Source organism: Rhinolophus ferrumequinum, chromosome 7 (assembly GCF_004115265.2).
Source record: "Rhinolophus ferrumequinum isolate MPI-CBG mRhiFer1 chromosome 7, mRhiFer1_v1.p, whole genome shotgun sequence".
Lineage (NCBI taxonomy): Eukaryota > Metazoa > Chordata > Mammalia > Chiroptera > Rhinolophidae > Rhinolophus > Rhinolophus ferrumequinum.
In genome coordinates this window covers 77,510,108-77,530,537 of record NC_046290.1, presented here as the reverse complement: position 1 = coordinate 77,530,537, position 20,430 = coordinate 77,510,108, and the positions used below count along the sequence as shown (strand labels likewise).

Here is a 20,430-nt window from a genome sequence, read left to right as displayed (position 1 = left end):
CACTAAGTCAGATTAAAATTACTGACAGAAGAGGATCTTTCTGTATTGGAACACTCTCTTTTCTAATATCTTCTAGAACAAAAGCATAAAACTACCCTCCCCCCCAAATAATAATAATTGGTGATTCAGGATGATTCTCTACACTTACCAAAGCCCCAGTTTTGTTCAAAAACAGAGAACTTATGATTACTAATATGCCCAATCACACGAAATATTAGAAACCATTTCTATAAATCAAGAAAGCTACTAAATTTAACCTTTCACTATGATCACTGACAACAGGTATTTTCTGCCATTCCAACTCAATCTGAAAACTTTGCGTCTCACTTTCTGGCTTTCATATGTACAAACCATGATTCTTACATGAAGTTTCATAAGAGGTTCTAAAGCCACATTAGATAACACAAAGTCTGCAAAAACTTCTTTTTAAATTGCATCTTAATGTTTTGTTAGAACATTAAATCCAATTCAATAAACTAAAATAGTGTGTGTTATGTAACACAGAAAGCTTTCAGAACACTAAGTCTATGAGAGGAGACCTGAAAGCAATGATATTAGGCAGTAGTCACTCAAAAATTTTTTGTCCCTGAGCCACTGTGGAGTACTGAATGTTAAACAGGAATTGCCACATCTCTGTGAGTTGTACTATGATATCCTGTCACTATGATACAAAGCAAGTGACGAAGTGCAGTCAAACATCGGTCAGGCAACCCATAGCTAGATTATTCCTCTTGCAAAGTCATGAGTGTGGGCCGACATAAAATTTAGCAAGGCCACACAAAAGGGAGGGGGTGGGGGGTTTGATTTTTAATAATCTTTAGCTACATACCTAAAATGGCGTCAGACATGTGACAAATGTTTGCTCTTGGTTGTAAAGAAAGCTGTAGATCAATGAAAACAAATTATTACCTCATCTAGGAAAACAAAAACAAAAATACAAAAATCTTAAAAATCCCCATGGAGGGCAAGTCAGGAACATCACCCTAAATGTAAAAACGATATATCCTCTGGACTTCATTTTTCATAGCTACTCTAATCATCAAAGTAATGCAAGAACTAGAAAGATATTTCTCCCTTGATCCTTCATCTCTTTCCTGTTACTAGAAAATAGTGGTTACCAGAAAGGCAACAAGGGTAGAAAAAAGGCAGGAGGCAGAAAACTTAGTAAGAGAAGCAAGTCTCTTCAAAGAGCCCACAGTCCCTGGGTATATGTACCTGGATTTTTTCCTGTGTGGCTTTGGGAGGTGAGGCAAGATCGATTTAGAGAAAGGCAAGTATGTGTAGCTTCCACATGCTCAAAATACACTAGAATAAAATATTTGCAAATCATATATTTTATAACCAGAATAGATAAAGGCAAATGACCCAGTTTAAAAATGAGCAAATCATTTAAACAGACATTTCGCCTAAGATATACAAATGGCTAATGATCACATAAAAGGTGTTCACCATCATTAGTCATTGGAGAACTGCAAATTACAACCATAATAAGGTATCACTTTACACTCACTAGAATGCTTATAAGATTATATAAGAGTGTGTGTGTGTGTGTGTATGTGTGTGTGTGTGTATGACTGACAATGTGATATATCCACATGTGATGACAATGTTGTCAAGGTTGCGATAAAACTGGAACCCTTATACAGTGGTACCTCGGTTTTCGAACGTAATCCATTCCGGAAGACCTTTTGAGTTCTGAAACATTCGTAAACAGCTGACAGCTAGGCCTCAGGATCTTGCACTCAGTGGAAGCTGCGTGACATGTTCGACTTACGAGGCGTGTTCGAAAACCGAAAGGTTTACAGTGTTTGTAAACTGAAATGTTCGTCAACGGAGACGTGTGAAAACCGAGGTACTAGTATATATTGTTGATTTCTGGTGGGAATATAAAATGGTAGAGCCATTCCTACATATCTACCTAAAAAAAAAGAAGAAACAATGTTTATATAGAGACTTCTGTGCAAAAGTTCACAGCAATACTATTCATAATGGCCACAAACTGGAAACCTTCTAAATATAGATATGTCAGCTGGTGAATGGATGAACAAAATGTGGCATATCCTTATAAAAGAATACTATTCATCAATAAAAAAGGAACAAACTATGATACATACTACAAGGATATACCCCCAAAATTTAAGCTATGTAGAAGAAGCCAGATGCAAAAACTATACAGTATCTGATTCCATTTCTATGAAAGGCTTAGAAAAGCAAAAGACAGATAGTATGTGAGTGGTCGCCTAGGACTGGAGGAAGCAGGGACTTAATGCAAACGAGAACAAGGGATCTTTTGGGGGTTATGAAATTCTTTAAAACTCAGTAGAGGTGATGGTTGCATAGCTGTAAACATTTACTAAAAGCTATTAAATTATACACTTAAAATAGGTATATAGCTTATAATTCAATAAAGTTGTTCAAAAAGAACCCGATAAGAATGACAAGAATCCTCTTTTCTTTTTACACTTTGGCCAAAAATTACGGTGAGACTTGTGTGAAGGTTTGTATTCCTTTATTTAGTCAGCAAGCATTTATCGAATAATCACCATGTTCTCAAAATGGGTTTGACTTCACCACCATGCTAAATTTAAATATCTGATAACTGGGCCTTTTCCAATAACCCTTAGGAATTTGGCAGTGATCAGACAATTTAATCCATGGGCTTTTGAATCAGGGACACAACAGGGTTGGAACTGGCAGAGTTGGAGAGTTCAAGGATTGACACTGGCCTCCTTCGGGTCTCAGGAAGTACCAATAGGCTAGATGTTGCCCTACCAGGCCGGCTAGCAGTGGAGAAACAGTTCATCTAATCCTGCCTGGGGAGTCAAGCCAAACAGCCTTCTTGACAAAGAGTAGGTACTCTGTACCCCAACACCAGCTCTGGGATATAATTTTAAAACCTACCTCATTCCATAATTGAATTCTTGTATCATTAAGCGATCCCAATAATATGTACTAAGGTTATAAAAATTTAACATTGTAATAATAGAAGGGACACTTGTCCATGCTCTGTGCTTGTTCAAAATGTGTACATTTTATTGCATATAGAGGCATTTTTCATCACTTGAATTTTTTTTGTTATGCTATTTTGCAATAAGGTAACATTAAAAATAAAGGCTGTAAACTTTAAAAAAATAGAACATAGAAAATCCTGCAGGCAGGTAGGAAAAACTTGTTCTCTCCAACCTAGCCCCATGTCTAAGAAACATATCAATTTTCTTAAAGACAAAATAGCTTGAATGTCAGGGAATCAACATTTAGACATTATGTTCTTTCTTTTTATCTGTAACAGTGGTTCTGAAGCTAAATTGCATGACAATTGCATACATACACCTTGTCTAATGTACTACATCGATGATCAAAGGGATTTTCCAAAGTCACAAGATGCCCAGGACCCATATTCCATAAAATCTATACATCAACATGGGTGTCACGATGGGGAGGACCAATGAATTGACTATGAAATTAGTGCGGTTGAATTTCTGAGCTGTTCGGCTTCTCATTTTTTTCTGCTTGAATATAATCACTGCTGGTACTTTCAAGCTACACACTTCAAACCAGCATCTCAAAGCATCTTGCCAATAAATATTAATCCTCATTGTTCTCTTAGGAGGCAGACCAAAAAAAAAAAAAAACAAATCATATCTATATAGGAATAAAGAGAGAATTGAACTTGAGAGAGTACTGGCTTTTCTTTTCATAAGACTTTAACGACCAATTTATTTGGAAAACTGAGCATGGATACTTTGCAAGTCACAGATGCATGATGAATGCTTTGGAACTGCCGACTTTTATAACTTGAAAGGGCCCATTTTAAAGTGGTGACTCATTTATGAGTTTGAAAATGCTATATCTGTATGTATGAATCAGACCCTGGAAGTATTAGTTTACAAAGTATTACATTACCATCAACCACAAATTACAAATCCATTGATGAAATACTTAGAGTTTACATAGCAACAGCTGAAACCTGAAGTGGTGAGAAATAATCTTATTATTCAGTATACTGTAATAAATCAAGGTGCCAGCAGGATGTTTTCCTAGCACTGCAATGCATATTTTATGACTACTTTTACCACTATCGAAGAAACTTGGTCACAGGAAACATGTTTCAAATTTAAGTAAATTAACAGGAAATAAGGCATCTCTGATGGTCAGGGCTTGAAAAGAAGTAGGCCTCTGAGCGAGTCTCCTGAAAACATAAAATAAAAATCACAGATGGCAGAACAAGCTAGTGTTCAGATATGTAGCTCCTCATTTCAAATTATGTGACATTTGGTCCTATATAAATAATAAAAATAAATAGAACAAATGAGACTTTCCATTTACATCCATCTCTTCTTCCTTGAAGAATTAGCTTTATATCATATAAAAGAACAAAGACAAACTGAAACTTTTTGAAATGAGAAACTTGAAAATTAGAACCCAGATCATTTAACCATTCCAGTTTATCACATATTGAAACTTAAAGTTCAGTTTTATCTAAAATCATACAGAAGAAGCCACAAATGACAATCTTAGAGTAACAGATTCACACCTAGCCACAAAAAGATAACCACCACAATGCTGAATTAATTTCTGAGATGTAGACAGCTACCATTCTACATTTGGTTTTATTGGTGCTCAGGAATAAGGGCATTTGTTTTACCTTAATATTAACATATAGAAAATTGAGGTGATACTCAGGCCATATTCAATAGGAAGTGGAACCCAAAATCGTATATCCTCTATGGATTGGTGTTAAAAGGATGGGAACCTGTGTAGTTACAAAATAGGATATTCTCATCCTAGAAGGGCTTTCCTTACCAACTTTGTAATACAGTGTCAGAAGACATAACGGATCCTTGTGTTAAAAGCAGCCATTTTCCCACATATGAGTAAAATCATATGGTTCTCGACTTCTCTGTCTGACTTATTTCACTTATCATGATAATCTCAAGATCCATCCATGTTGTCGTAAATGGCAACATTTCATCTTTTCTTATGGCCAAGTAATATTCCGTCATATACATGTACATCTTCTTTATCCAATCATCTGTCAAAAGACACTATGGTTGTTTCCATCCCAATAAGTTTAATAAAAATAAAGAAAAACAATCAGAAACAAAAGAAAAAAGGCAGCTATTTTATATGAAATATACGTTATATAAGGTTTCATTATGGGCTATGACTTGACTGTTATACTCCACAATATTTTATGTTATAATAAAGTAAGTTTCAAGTGGATTTCAGAAATCATCTGCCAGGTAATTTTAAAAAACACAGTGGAGGAGACTGTTAGTGACAGTGAAAAAAATACAGAAAAGTCTAACTTGACTAAAGGAAGAAACGAAACATACTTTTAAGACACTGAATAGTAGATGCCAAACAAACTGAAACTCCAATCCTCAGGTTGTCTTTGATAATTTAAAAAATAAACACCAAATTTATTTTCATCCATTAGTTTTTAGTGATAGAAAAAATTATTCTTAATCCATCTAAACTGCAGTTTAGATTATTAGAGGCTATTTAAAACAAATTCCATTGTTTGCTTCTCCAGTTTTCCCACTTTGAAAAAAAGTAAACCATTCTTAAGTCATTTTTAGAAAATTTTCCTGTTAACTAATGCATACTAATTAATGCATACTTAAAAGCTCTTAGAGGTAAAACAATGATACATAAGAACAATAAACTTAGTTAGCCACTAATGTCTTAACTAAATGAATCTTTTTCAGTGACAGAAATAGTTCCTAGCATCTCTAGTTTATTACAGATTATTCCAGCATCTGCTTTTCTGCTTAGTAACACTGCTACCCAAGTTCCCAGGTCCCTTTTCTTTCCCTCTTCTTCCTCTCCATCCCAAACACACCCCTTCTCCCACATTACAAAAACTGTAGGAAAAAGAAGTATATATTGAACAAAGAACAATTTTTTTTTTTTAAATTCACAAACTGCAGAAAGTTACGATCCCTTTCTGTCTCTGAAATTTCAGTACTGACATATGCCAACTGTGTTTCCCAGAAGACGTGTCCAAATAAATGCTCTTTTCCCCTCTTGGATATTCTCAATGCACCTTTATATATTAAATGCTCTGAGAACCTTTCTAGTAAAAAAGAAAACAAAAACAGCACAAAACACTTTCTTTAGTGTAACATAGCACTGGCCCACAGCGTCCAATCCTATGTCTTCCAAAACAGCTACTAACCTTCTCCAGAAACAGTGTCCAGTGAAAAACATACACTTTGGGTTGGACACTCACCTGCGATATTATTGCAGAACCAGTGAAGCCTCAAAAAGTAAATGTCTGGATGGGATAGTTACTAATTTTCAAGACCCCAAGCTCTGGGATTTATAATTTTTCTAAGACATAAATATTTCTCAAGTTTCTCCTGACACATTCGATTAAATGCCTTTGGTCTACATCGCTGTGAACATGAGATCACTTAACAGCACCAGGCCACACTCCCCAGGCCACTTCAGAAGACAGTGCTCTTTCCAGGATTAAAATTCACCTCAACACAAGGCCAGACCAGAATCAAAGAGAGAAGGGATGCTGTGATCTGCTTTGGGGAAGCCTCCTCCTGACAAATGTAGGCCACAGAAATAATGCCAGATATTTGCCACTCTGTTTCCACCTATCACTGATAGGGGAAAGGAGGCAGGGAAAGAAAGAAAGAAAAGAGGTTTTATTATTTATAGGTCAATCAGAAGTACATGACATGCTAGGGTAAGTAATACTACAAGGAACAGATGCCTTCTAAAGAATGCCCTCCTCAGTGGAGAACATTTTCCAGAAACCTCTAGATGTGCTGTGCTCAGAAGGCGGGGGATAGGTTTGCAAAACAAACTTCTCCAGAAAGCCATCTGCCTTTCTCTCTCTCACTATCTCTCTCCTTTTAAAAATATTCTTAGACTTGTTCTAAGTAACAGAGAAGAGAATGTCTATCAGGTGTGACTCCTCCTCTAATATGGAGAGAATGCTTGGATAAACCAAAGATGGACCCTGGTGGGGTTCATTCAAATCCAAACTCCAAACTAAAGAAATGAGAGAGGTGTGTGTTGTATTAAGTATTGCAAATTTCACAAAAGGAAAGGAAAGGAAGGAGGATGGGAAACATCTAAGGACGTGTAAGATGCAGGTGACATCATATTCAAAATCAACTGTGAAAAACAAAGTGAATTTTTTATATCTTTGTATCTTACAAGTCACAACATGGAGATAACGTGCAGCCAAATGGGAAGCTTATTGAAAAACATAATGTGGAAAATCTTCTATTATTGCAATGCTGGTTAATGATTTTCTTTTCTTTACATATTTGTACAGTTACATAATGTTACCTTTGGAAGAGGAAAGCTTATCAATCCATTTAGTTTGCAATGAAGAAACAAAGGCAAAAAGAAGTGATCTGCTTGGCCTGAGGTCACTCAGCCCCTAAATTGTACAACTGGGATTAAATCCCAGTGTCCCAATCAAGAGGCTTGTCTTTCTCCCTTCCCCACTATGCCACAGATTTGTTCCATTTTATGTAACTGCTGGCTACTCTCTCATTCTTGATATGAAATGGGCAATTTTCACTTTCTAGTGCCTTATATGAAAACAGGAATGATCCATCATCTAACAATTTGAGCATGTTACAAAACACATGTACTTTGGCCTGCTAAGATTTGGCACAGCTTGCCTCAGCCTTTCTGTGTTTAGTGACGAGGGGTTATGATAGCTAAGATGAACAGTTTCTGAAAAGAAAATGGAAAGCATGCGTATAATTTTGAGGCTATTTTATTTAATTGGCTCTTGGGACGCTGATGCACTAAAGACCACCCATATAGATGTACATATTGTTAAACTATGCTTTTACCCTCATTGCTACATTATTATGCATAACATTTAATTAAGATAATCTTAAACTAAATAGGTATATCAACTAAGGTTTTTCCATATTTATTCTTCAATCTCCATAGGTACATCTGCTCCAGAAAATATCATAAGTCTCTAAATACCACGATTGCTAGGAAACAAAGCATTACCATAAGGAGTCTACCATTCTTTAAAAGGAAAACTTCAATCCTTCAAATGCCATATTTATGGAAAGAAGTTCTAAGAGGTTCAGATAAATGATATTAAAAACTAGTCACTAAAGAATTTCTGGTAAAAGCAGGCAGACTCAACAAACACACTGACCTCAGCTCCCTCCCTAGACCCTCTTTAGATGACCGTAAGTCATTTTAAAACAAATAAAAACAACAATCAAAGAAAGTATAAACTCACAAGGACAGTAAGAATCAGTCACAAAACAATGGTAAAGAAGCGAGAAAGCCAATTGATAACTGATAACTGACTTACCTGACTTGAGAAAGGAGAATTCTAGATCAGCAGTGGTGAAAAATCAAGAAGCAACCAAATTTCCACTGAGAACCAACACACCACACCCCCTAAAGACTCAGGAATTCTAGGCACCAGTTTTTCTGTAAGTGGAGATAATGACAGAGCTTTAAATGTGAGGACAGGTTTAAATACTGCACAAAAGCAGTTAGATACCTAGTTTCCCTTTTCCCCTCTGTGGGAGTGGTAATGCTTTTTGCCAACCTGGAGAAATCTGGAAGTTTATTGTCTGGAGGGGTTAAAACACAAGGTCTGTGGGATGACTACAGAGAGCAGGCCTACTGTACTGCAACTAGGAAAATGAACAAATGTTCACATATTAACTGGTAAGACCTCTTCTTTGCCCTTTCAATTACCAGAATGCTGTCACAAGGTTTCTACCATCATGGCAGGACAGCAAAAAGGCTTCCGATGGGCCAGATTGTTCAGAGAAAACAGAAAATATGTAAAGATAGAAATATCAGTACCTCCCACCCAAATCACCTTTTAGTTAAGCCCACAGTTGACAAGTTCTAGATTTGTACAGAAAGCACCCAATCAACTGTTTAGTACCTCACTTGTAAGTATGAGCAGATAGTCAAGGTTACCTAAACACTTAAGAAAAGCTTCTAAAACAGAAGTTAAAACAAACAGGAAAAAAATGGATCTTTGGGGAAACAAGAAGTATACAAGGAGAAAAAAATTATCATTAACATCTCCAGAGAAATAAAACACTATATCTGTGAAACAAAAGCATGATGTGATTTTAAACAATTGGCATTCGGAGGTCAAAAAGCAAACAGTGGAAAATAGTAAAGAAGAAATAAAATCCCAATAGAAAGTTTGAAAGATAAAATCGAGGTTATCTCCCATACACAGAGCAAAAACAGAGATGGAAAACAATGCAGAAAGAAAATAAGAGAATCAACGAACTAAACAGAAGGGCCAATATCCACACAACAAAAAAACAAGAACAAAAATCATTAAAATAACTGAAGGAAATTTCCAAGAACTGAAGGACATTATTAATTCCAAGATTGAACAGGCCCACTAAATCCCCAGTACAATGGATTAAAATAGATTCACACCAAGATACATCCTTGTGCAATTTTAAAGCATTGATCCTAAAAGATTCCAGGAAAGAAGGGATCAAAAACGAGAACAACATATGATTGCTATATTCTGGATGCCAGAGAAAATGATCTTCAATATTATGAGGGAAAATGATTTCCAATCTAGAGTTTTATATCCAGTCCAATTATCTATTAAGCATGAGAGAAGAATAAAGACTTGCAATAAAGGTCTCAAAAAATATATCTTTAACTAGCTACTGGAAGATGGATTTTGCCAAAATGAATAAATGAAAAGAGAGAGAGAGAGAGAGAGAGAGAGAGAGAGAGAGAGAGAGAGAGAGAGAGAAACAGGGTTCAAGGAAAAGTGTTCTCAATATACAAAAAAAAGTCAAAGGAAATCCCCAAGATGATGGCGAGGCAGGTTAAAAAGTCCCAAGAATCATTTCATTAAGGTGAAATTGATACATTGCTCAATATAGTATCAGGATATTTACACACGTGGGAGAATTTAGAGATTATTTAGTGATAAGTATACAGAAAACTGAATGAAAAAATAAGAAAACTAAGCAAATAAGAAAATAAAAAGATCTGGAGGAAAAGCAAAAGGATTATAACATATTATATAGTTCGACAAATGCAGTTCACATAGTCATAATAATATAAACATGGGATATAGATTATTGGTGTTTATATATTTTACTGGGAAGATGGAAATTACTTTTTTGGGGGGGTAGAGTCATGAAAAGGGTGGGTACACGTAAGTGAAAGAGAACAAAAACCCCAACTTCCATAAAAATCTAGATGAAAAATCTAGATGTAGCAATATAAGCAATATCATTTAGAAATGTGGAAAGTAATTAACAAAGAAATAGCTAAAAGAATTTAAAGAGATTGCTTCTGGAAAGTCAAAATGGAGGAAGGGTATTGCAGGTTTGCTATTTTTGCAACAATTCTCATGTAGAGATTTTTCCTTAGTAAACTCTATATACATATAAACTTGGATTTTCAAAAACTAAATAAAAAAAATCTAGTTACCGCAAAGACCAACATCCTAATATTTAACAGTTCTATAAACTTCTAAGTTGTTCCTCCTATCCTTTTATTGCTAATTTCCACTTGACTTTTCTTAACCAAGGTCACATTAGATCCCCCCCCCTGCATTATGATAATGTTCCTTCCATTTATATAACAAATCTATTTTTGTTTGTTTGTTAAATGGCAAGGTTAACGTCACTGACACTTAACTGATTTATTCAGGCTCACTGAGCAGCTCCTGAATTCTGAGATTGTGTGTCTAGCTCTAGACCACCAGAGTTCTTTAGACAATAAAACAAATACATAATGCCCCTTTTTACTAACTTCTGAGAGTTCAGTAAAACAGAATATTATACTTATTAGTAATCAGGTGAACACTATTATAAATAGGAACTACAATCAACAAACCACTTGGAGACATTTCCTAAAGGTCAGACATCTTGCATCACCACTTTTCCTCTAGACTTCTGTCTCAACAATCAACACTATAACCAATGGGGCTCCAAAATGATTCAGTATTACCACTGAACAAACATTTCTGATAGAACTCTCTATCCATAGAGTTTGCAGGTCTATACATATTGACAAATTATAAAGGCAGCCCTCTATTGAAAACTGATCAAGTTAGAAAAATACATAATCATCAAGGCATTGCTATATGTAGAAATCTTAAGAAATGTCTTGTAACACTCATTTAAAAGAAGCCCATGGGAAAAGCCTGAATTTTCAAGAGTGAGTCACTACATGCCTCTAGTCTAAAATGTGTTCCTTCTCCCACTTTCAAGGACACCATATGGCAAATTACGTTCTCAGGAAAAGAAACAAACTTACCTTTCACAAGCTCGGACAGTCCATGCGGCAATTATCCATAATGAGATACTAAAAACCAAGAGTACAGTTCCTGGGCATATAGTCATTAAAGTCTTCATAACAAAACGCGTATTGAAGTTTATCTTATTAAGTGCTCCAATGCTTCTAGAGGAGGCATCAGTGAAAAGTTTGCTATGTAAAAGCATGACTCTGGCAATCAGATAGAGTCTTAAGAACATTGGTATAGATAAAATAATATCCACATCAGCGGTGGTTGTGGATGGGGCATAGGAGAAGGCAAGCCGGGCCGTCCATGTGAACGTATAATTCCCAGGTATGGGATGAATAGCACACACCAGTATTTCCAAGCAGATGAAGAAAATACGCTCATAAGTCATGGCTATTCTCCAGTCATCTGCTCCATTGTCCACCATGAACAACTGAAAAAATAAAGTAGAAAATCAGCTTCAGTATGGCATGAATGGTCCACAAGTGTTAGCGCAGATTTAAAAAAATATACAACAGATGACTTTTAGCAATCATGGCAAGCTAGAGGTTATAACTTTTAAGTGCTAGCCAGGTACGCTATTTTTAGAAAATGGTATTGGCACAGAAGGAGAACTTCATTTTGTAAACGCTAAAATTAAAATCTTGCTACACAGGAGCTGAAATTATTTTCTAGTCCATGCTCCTGAATAAGCATGTAAGTAACATCATTGTAAAATGGGCCTATCAGTAAAGCACCACCCTCAGATGAAGTCAGATGGACTTGCCTTATGACAAGTAGCTCTCCTCTTAAGGGTCTGGATCTAAACCCTTACACAATTCTAACTATGTTTCAGTGACATCTATTTATGATGCCTCTGCAATCAGTTATACCCTATAACGCAACTACACTTGAGGGTTCCTATAGGAAATCCTACTCGTGGCTTCAGAGAGAAAAATCACAAGAGACCACAGATGAATGTGACAGAAACAATTCTTCCAGCTTCCCCTCTACTGCTCTATTTTCTATCTCTTTTCTTCTGTTCTCCCTTAGCCTTCCCTTGGATTATTAATTTGGTTTCAATCTTTCCCTTTAATAAAAATTCCTTTTTCCTACTTCTGGCATTCCTCACACCACAATGAAAAAAAAAAAAGAAAAGAAAAAGGAGACAGATACATGGATGGATTTGATAGATAGATGATAGGCAGGCAGGTAGATAGATAGATAGATAGGAGGGAGAGAGGGAGACAGGGAGAGAGGAAAAGAGAGAGAAAGAAAGTAAAAGGGACAGAAAAGAATGTTTCCTGTCTTCCCTGGCTTTTCAGTAAACAAGTCCACTGCACTCTGGCAGGCCATAAACAACCAGAGGCATTTGGAAATGTGTGGTGACATTTCTGACTGCTACAATGACTTGTGGGGGCTACTGGCATTTAGAGCCAGGAAGCCAAGGGTGCCAACCATGCTGCAAGTCTGGGAATCCCACACACAAGGAAGACCTGTCTGTCCAGAATGCCAAGAGAGCTCCCCCACTAAGAAAAACGACATATTCTTTGCTTTGGGGAAGTAGCCAACTGAAATAGAAAGCATGAGATGAAAGCAACCCGAACGAGAACCGAGCATTCTCAGGTAATTGAATCGTAAAAACGGTTGGCAGAGAAGGTTTCCAGTTTTCATTCTGGTTGGATTCTATGCACTCTGCTCTTCTAGAGTCAGGAGAGTAATTTCCCCACCATTTTACACGGTTACAAATTCCTATTCTAGGTGAATTATTCTACAGTTCATACCACTTCCTTCTGGTACAAGGAGATGGAGAACCAGTAGAATCTCTCATAAACATATCAAAATATTAACAAATTAAGTTATAGAAACACAATTGCTTTAGGTATGCCTTTATCGCAACTTTTCATCTAGGGACTTGAAAGGGTTTGACTAATGCTACTGTGTTTCCCCGAAAGGAAGACCTAGTTAGACAATCAGCTCTATTGCGTCTTTTGGAGCAAAATTTAATATAAAATAATAATGTAATTTTTATATTATATTATGTTATGTTATTATTATATTATATTATATTATATTGTGCCTTATATTAATTTTTGCTCCAAAAAGACGCATTAGAGTTGACTGTCTGGCTAGGTCTTATTTTCAGGGAAACACGGTAATACTCTTAGGCAACACAAAATATATTTTTCCCATTTCCAGTAAAAAAATAGTCATAAATAAAGCAGGCCAAGCTGGCTATAAAAAATATTCTCATTAGCATAAAAGATTTCAATAATAAAGAAATACAAAAAGTTGTATAGATAAAATGGCAGAAACCTTCTAAACTTTCTATCAATGAGTATTTACTGGGTACTATATAACTCTAAAGGTTTGTGACCCCAAGTCTCTTAAGAGATTTATATCCAAAAGAATATGTCCCTCAAACTAGTGACTTTGAAAGGCTTATCTATATGGTCCAAAGATGCTGTCACCACTGTTGTTGAAAGAAACTGCTCTCCGGGCCAGTTACAAGTCTAACAGTATGTTATTTAAGTCCATATTTCAATGTCTAGTGAAAATGGTATTACCCAGCTTGATTGTCTACTGTCGTCACCAAAGTTTGCTCTGAAATGACGTGGCAAAAAATCATATCCCCTCCCCAAAGGACTAAGACTCACCAAGACTCTCGGTAATCAAAAGCTGTGCTGCCGATTCTGAACACAATTCCAAGACAGGCTTTCCCCACCCTATGCTGGGCAACAGCAGCATAAATGCAGAATAAGTACCTTCCCAGGTAACTGGTAAAGAAATGCCAATTTAAATGTATAAGTCTGATATACTGCTTACAGATATTTTCCTATCTTTCCAGGACTGGCCCTCCTTCCATCTCTGAGAGTGCGCTTGCTTTTCTGACCTCACTCTACTCTCTCTTTTCAGGCCCCTTTTCATTGTCTCCTCCACTCACTTCCTTAGTTAAGCTGGTTCTCTCTAGTCATTCCCATCACTTCAACCATTATCCAACCAGCATTCTCTGCAGCCTCCCCTTTAACCCTCTGAATGGCCTTCCAGGTACCTCCAATCTGAGACCCGATGTCCAGGCTGTTGCAGGTGGACTGGGCCCACCATACACCCATGCCTTCAAGCTTAGCTGAACTCTCTCATCACCTGTGATTGTTCCCCCGTCCTCCATAGAATCTGCTCTGAACATCTTTCTTCTTAAAGGCCGTCTTTGTTCTCCTCTCTCAGCACACTTTCTCTCCAACATCAGAAATACTCTCTATTCATACTTCAGCCACAAATTACATCTCACCTTTTTCTCCCTATCTCTCTTCTTTTTTGCTTCACCTGTCTAAAGCAATGTTACACCATAATCTAATTCTCCTGCAATGAGAGACTAGTTTCTGTCCTCCTTCCCTTCCAGCAGAGTATACAAGTGTGTTCAAATCCCTGCTAGTCACTAAAAATGAAGGGACACAAACAAGAACCCCCGCTGGCTCTGAGTCTGCTTCAGGTGGTGGTCATTTCCTGGCTTCTCTTTCATCCCCCAACACGCTGATGTGGCTTTTGCCCCCATCATCCCATCAACACTACTCTTGTTAAGGTCTTTCCAGATACCTTAATTACGAAATCCACTCCTTTCATCTTAATTTTTATCTTATATGATCTGACATTAATCATTCCTTCCTTCCTCAGAAAAGGTTTCTTCTCTTGGCTTGTGTGACGTTTTGCTGTTTTCACCTGCTGCCACTCTAAAGGATCCATCTCAGTTTCCTCAGAAAACTACCTTTTCTCCCCCTCCACCCGGACCAATTAAGTGCTCCTGTTCCCCTGAGGTCCATCTCAGACTGTTCTTTCACTCTGTAATTTCCTGGGTGGTCTCTTCCATACCTTCTATCTCCACTACCAGATTCCTCTAACTGGAAGCTATGCTCCATCCTCCAATGACCTTTTTCAAACGTAAATTATATAATCCCATTGCTATCAAGATGAAAACCATTCAAAGGCTTCCACAATCTTGTTGTGCCTATTTCTTCAACCTCCTTGCCTGTTACTCCCATTACATGCTCCACTTGCAGATTCTGGAACATACCACCTTCACCATGCTTCTGTCTTTACATTTGGTCCTATGGACTGCAAAGGCTTTCAGCTTAGCAAATTCCTATCCCTTTAAAACCAATTCCACAGTCACCTCCTTTACAATACTATCTGAAAACTCCAGACAAATCTGAAAACTCTCTCCTTTGTTCCACCATGATTCCTGTATGTTGCTGCCACAGAGGACAATAAGGTTTCTTGGTAAGTCTGTCTCCCCTACTTGTCTGTGAGGCTCCTTGAGGATAGGAACCGTGTCTACCAAGTAGAGAATAATAAACGTTTGGTAAATGAACTGCCTTGTTATTTTTCATTTAATATTGACTATCCTAATCAGTGGATGGGTCCTAATGTTAATTAAATATGCTCATGGAAGATGAGAGTATCTTGTACTAAAGCATAATACAAGTAAAATAAATCTATGACATTTTTCAAATTTGTAGAGAATACATCCTACTAAATGCTAAGTCATTGCAGCAGCCGAATTTTGCAATTCCATAAGAAGTCCAGATAACATTCTTCTTCAGTACATCCCGTGAAGAATTTTCTATTACATAGCTATTTTATACTATCAGAGATTTAATCAATGCCTAAAATAATTTTACTTTTGATCTTGTTTTACCAGAGTACGTATTTCACTGCTAAAGTTAAGGAAGAAATATTTTCTTCTACTGTGCACATAATCCCCACTCTTAATAGTTGCTTATTCCTTTGTTGATTGTTTGTTTACTAGATATCCAGTGTACGGAATCCTCACTATGTGCTGGGCACTGTGCTATATACTTGCCATATAATAGGATTTACAGTAGATGGAAGGTCTGCCCCATGACACTTTCACCAGGATAGACAGACAAAGTCAAGAAAGCAGACTTAAAGCAGTTTAATAAAGTAATTAAGTCTGTGGACACTGCGATGAAGGAAACAAACAAAATATGAAATAGAGAACAACAAAAATAGAGGTGACATTGCTGTGGGCATCAGGGAAGACATCTGGAGAAGTATCATTGAAAGTGAGACCTGGATAAAGAGAAGAGCCAGTCATATAAAGAGCCAGGCAGGAGAAGAACATTCTAGGCAGAGGAAAGAACACAGGTAAAGGCCATGGGCTTTATTTCACTTGCTTAAGGAAATGAAAGAACACCAGAGAGCTTGCAACTTAATGATTAAGGGGCAGGGTGAGAGGAGATGAGTTTGAAGAGACAAATAGGAACCAGACTTGCTGGACCTTGTTGGCCTTGGTATCAAGACTGGATTTTATTTCAAGTAAAGTGGGAACCCACTGAAGGGTATTAGGCAGAGGAATTACATCATCTGAGTTATAGCTTACAGAGCTCATCCTTACTTGAGTGGGGAAACCCAGAGTACACAAGGGAGGATATAAATTAGAAAGTTCTATTGCATCTGATTGGTTGTAGTTTGTATCCCCATGACCTGGACCAGGGAGGTGAGTGTTGCCATCGAAATGGAGAAAGTGGATACACTAGAGATACAGTTTGGCGATCTTTGTAGAACTTGCTGAAAGGCTGAATGTGGGGACGATAAAAGAAAGAGAAGAAAAATAATAGATGGCTGAGCTTCTATTCTGAAAAACACAATGGATGGTCATGACATTTCCTGAGTACAATGAGGCAGTGGGGGGAGGAGGAAGAAAAGGTTCCATTTTGGCCACTGTCACCTGAGTATAGATGCCAAGTAGGAGGCAGCATATTGGACTCAAAGGAGAAGTCTGGACTATTGATATAAATTGGAAGGCAGCACTATTTAGGTAGCTTTATGAGATCCAAAACAAAATTAGAGAAAGTGAAGAGAAAAAGGACAGGACACAAGGCCAAGTCTTGAGGAACCCCAAATGTGGAGGGTGGCTAGAAGGTCAAACCAGTCTGTGAAGCAGGAAGTAAAGAACGCGTTGTCCTAGGAGTCAAGGGTGAGGACTGCCAATTCAAACGGCAAAATAATATTTAACAGATTTAGAGATATGTTAGGCACTCGATATTCTATACAGAAAATGAAAACATTTTAAACATCACAGTTATTCAAAACGGATTCCAAGTATTAAAATGTTATTGCAAAAATATTCCCATTATATTCCACATGATTACTATATATGACCTGTTTTAAGCTCACTTGTAGGGGTGAGGTAGAGTAATCAGAACGACAGATATGAATACATCTGTATTGTCATTTTTCATTTTGATGATGATAGGAGAAGAAAGATTTTAGGGCGAAAGCATAAAAGTTTGTTTAATCTTTTTTAATTCTAGAGCTGTGGTTAATGGTCTTTGCCAAAGGACTAAAGTAACTTGCAGACATAACACAGAATATACCCTCAGAATACATCCCACCACAACTTGAACTTTCCAGTGCAACTATTTTATATTTGCTCCCATACCCAAAAGATAATACACTTCAAGCTGATTGTCCAAGATGAATGGGGCAGTGAGAATCATCGCAGAAAGAGGATCTGGAGTTTAGTGGGAGAGGCCGACCACATGATCAGGTCACCTGCTAGCGTGCAGATCTCTGCTCAGCCAGCTCTAGAAAATCAGGGGCTCAGAAGGGCTCAGCTGGAGAAGCCCCAGTTGACTCTTCATGTGCTTTTCCTCCTCAATGAGGATATAAGCTCTGTGGTCTGATCTAGGACAGTGTCTTAAACATCCTGCATTTCCTTTCTAGTAAAAAATCCAGGGTTCAGCATACAAAGGTGGTGCTTAAAAAATACACACTGAATAAAATAATTTTAGTCATGCATTTGTTTAAAAAGTAAGTATAGGTAGACTATCCAGGAAAACTACAAAAAGCGAGAGTAATAATGGAGAAGCAGCCTCAACAGATTATTAAACAAATTAATAACTAAAACCATGTGGTACTGGCACATAAAATAATTGAAAAGCCAATGCTACCGAGCAGAAAGTCCAAAATAGACCCAATATGATGGTATTATAAAGTTAGACAATCCAATCACTGAGGGAAATACAGTTTATTAAAAAATAATTTGAAGACAACTAAGTAGCCATCTGGAGAAATATAAAGTTCAACCGATATCTCATACCAAATATATCAAGAAAAATTCTAGAAGTCATGTAAGAATTATTTTGTAAGCTCACAAAAAGGAAGTCTTTTTAACTCTGACAAAACCACCAGGGCCTTAGAAGAAAACATTGATACATCTGACTACATTACACTTTTGTGTTCTGCACCTGGGCAAAACTATAGTAAAGACAATGAAAAGACAAATACCAAACCATGGAGAAAATGTTCACAGCCCTTAACACAGAGTACTAATTTCCCCAATATATAAAAGTTCCGACAAATCCTTAAGAAAGGGATGAGCAGTCTGTCAGAAAAATGATACAGGTCACAGAAAACGATTTACGAATGGTTCTTAAACCTAAAAAGAAAAAAAAAAGATGCCCAACCTAATCATAAGAGGGAAATCAGATACCATTTTTTGACCTGTCACATTAAAAAAGAACTAAAAGTTTCATAACATACTATATGAGTGAAAGTATGGGGATACAGCTACTCTCATACATTGTAGGTAGGAGTGTAAACCAGTACAACCCCGGAGGAGGGCAATTTGGTAGGTTACAAATGCACAGCCTCTTTGACCATGCCGTTCCATTTCCTTACATGAAATCTGTCCTGTCGGTATATTTACACATGTGATAGTGAACCTATGTGATCATTTGTTACAACATTGCTTGTATATTAACAGAAGACTAGAAAAAAATCTAAGTATCAACTAATAGGGAAAGGGGTTAAACAAATTAGGACAGCCACAAAATGACCATTAAAAAAAAAAAAAGATGAGCACTACTGTTATGTACTATTAAATAAAGTGGTCTGGTAAGTCACAAGATAAATTAAAAAAACTATATACCACTAGTTGTGTAGTTTTGCTAAGGGGGAGAACATATATTTGTATTTGCATGTGTATAAAATACCTGAAGAATAGTCTAGAAATTAATAAGTTGCTTAGGGGAGGCGAACTGAGTGGCTGGGGATCAGAAATGGATGGCAGACTTTTAATCATTTAATCTTTAATGCTTTTTAATTTGGGAACTGTATGAATAAATAAATATAAGTTAATTGGTAATAAAAATAAGGGGATATGATTGTTCAAAAAGAGGAAGGAAAACAAATGAGAATGAATGAGGTCATTAGATCTTCGCATGCATCCTAACAGTCGACATGTACAAAATTGCAAAACTAGAAAGTAATAATTGATAGTCACAAAAGACAACCTACAGAACCCAACACATTGAATACAATTTATATCTAAAATATTCTGCTTCCTAAGGCAAAACCTTGAACCATTACATTACATAACTGTTTTCAACACAATGAACAAAAATGAATAACATTTCTTGGTTAACCTTTAAACCAAATGCTCAATAAAACCAAACTTTTTGTTTCTTTTCATTTAGCTATTGGATGTTTCTATTTGTAAGGTTCCATGGAAACAAAGATTAAAAAACAAAACAAAAACACCTCTCTGTGTTTGATGAGGAAGAGAAATATAAATGAATGATTACAGTGCCTGTGGAAATTGCCAGCACAGAGGAATGAAGAGGATGCTGCGGAAATACAGAGGCGGGGCCAGGGCAGGCTCTACACGGAGTGGCAAGTGGTGCCTACCCTGCCCTTCCACAGTGGTGCCTGGACTCTCTCTATAACTCAGGACTATGACCTTCCGAGGTCAGTTCTAGGATTTGGGAGATCTTCCAAAAGAAAATGCACAGAAATGTGTTTATCCAAAAAAAGAGACCTCTTCCTTGGAAATCAACTTTTGGATAAAACAGAGTGAAAAAGCCACTAAAGAGGCAAGCCAAATAATGAAATTTTTCTTAATTAAGGCATCGCCAAGACTCAATCAACAAAGAAGTCAGATCATGAGTACCTGACACAGACAGGTCCAAGGACAAACAGGGGAAGAGAGAAGACTTTTCAAGGGTCTTACTAAGATTGCCTCCAAGACCACCAACCCAGAACTATTTATTGGAGGAAAAAAACAGAAAAGCTTCATTCAGATTCATATTCACGGCTCAGTCCTGGGCAAAACTGAGAGGCTACAAGCACAGCTAATGTTTGTTATCCCCTCACCACCCATCCTGTAAACT

At 37.0% G+C, this 20,430-nt stretch overlaps 1 protein-coding gene across 2 annotated transcripts in view; it reads right to left on the bottom strand.

The window, feature by feature from the left end:
• Positions 1 to 20,430, bottom strand: part of KCNN2 (potassium calcium-activated channel subfamily N member 2) — a 375,548-nt gene that overhangs the window by 93,463 nt on the left and 261,655 nt on the right. Inside the window, exon 7 of one of the 2 annotated variants that reach the window (XM_033111136.1) lies at positions 11,275 to 11,693. The exons of the other annotated variant lie outside the window; for it this stretch is intronic. Within the exon in view, the coding sequence (XP_032967027.1) occupies positions 11,275 to 11,693 (419 nt within the window). The remainder of the gene's footprint in view (positions 1 to 11,274; positions 11,694 to 20,430) is intronic. 2 annotated transcript variants of the gene reach the window in all.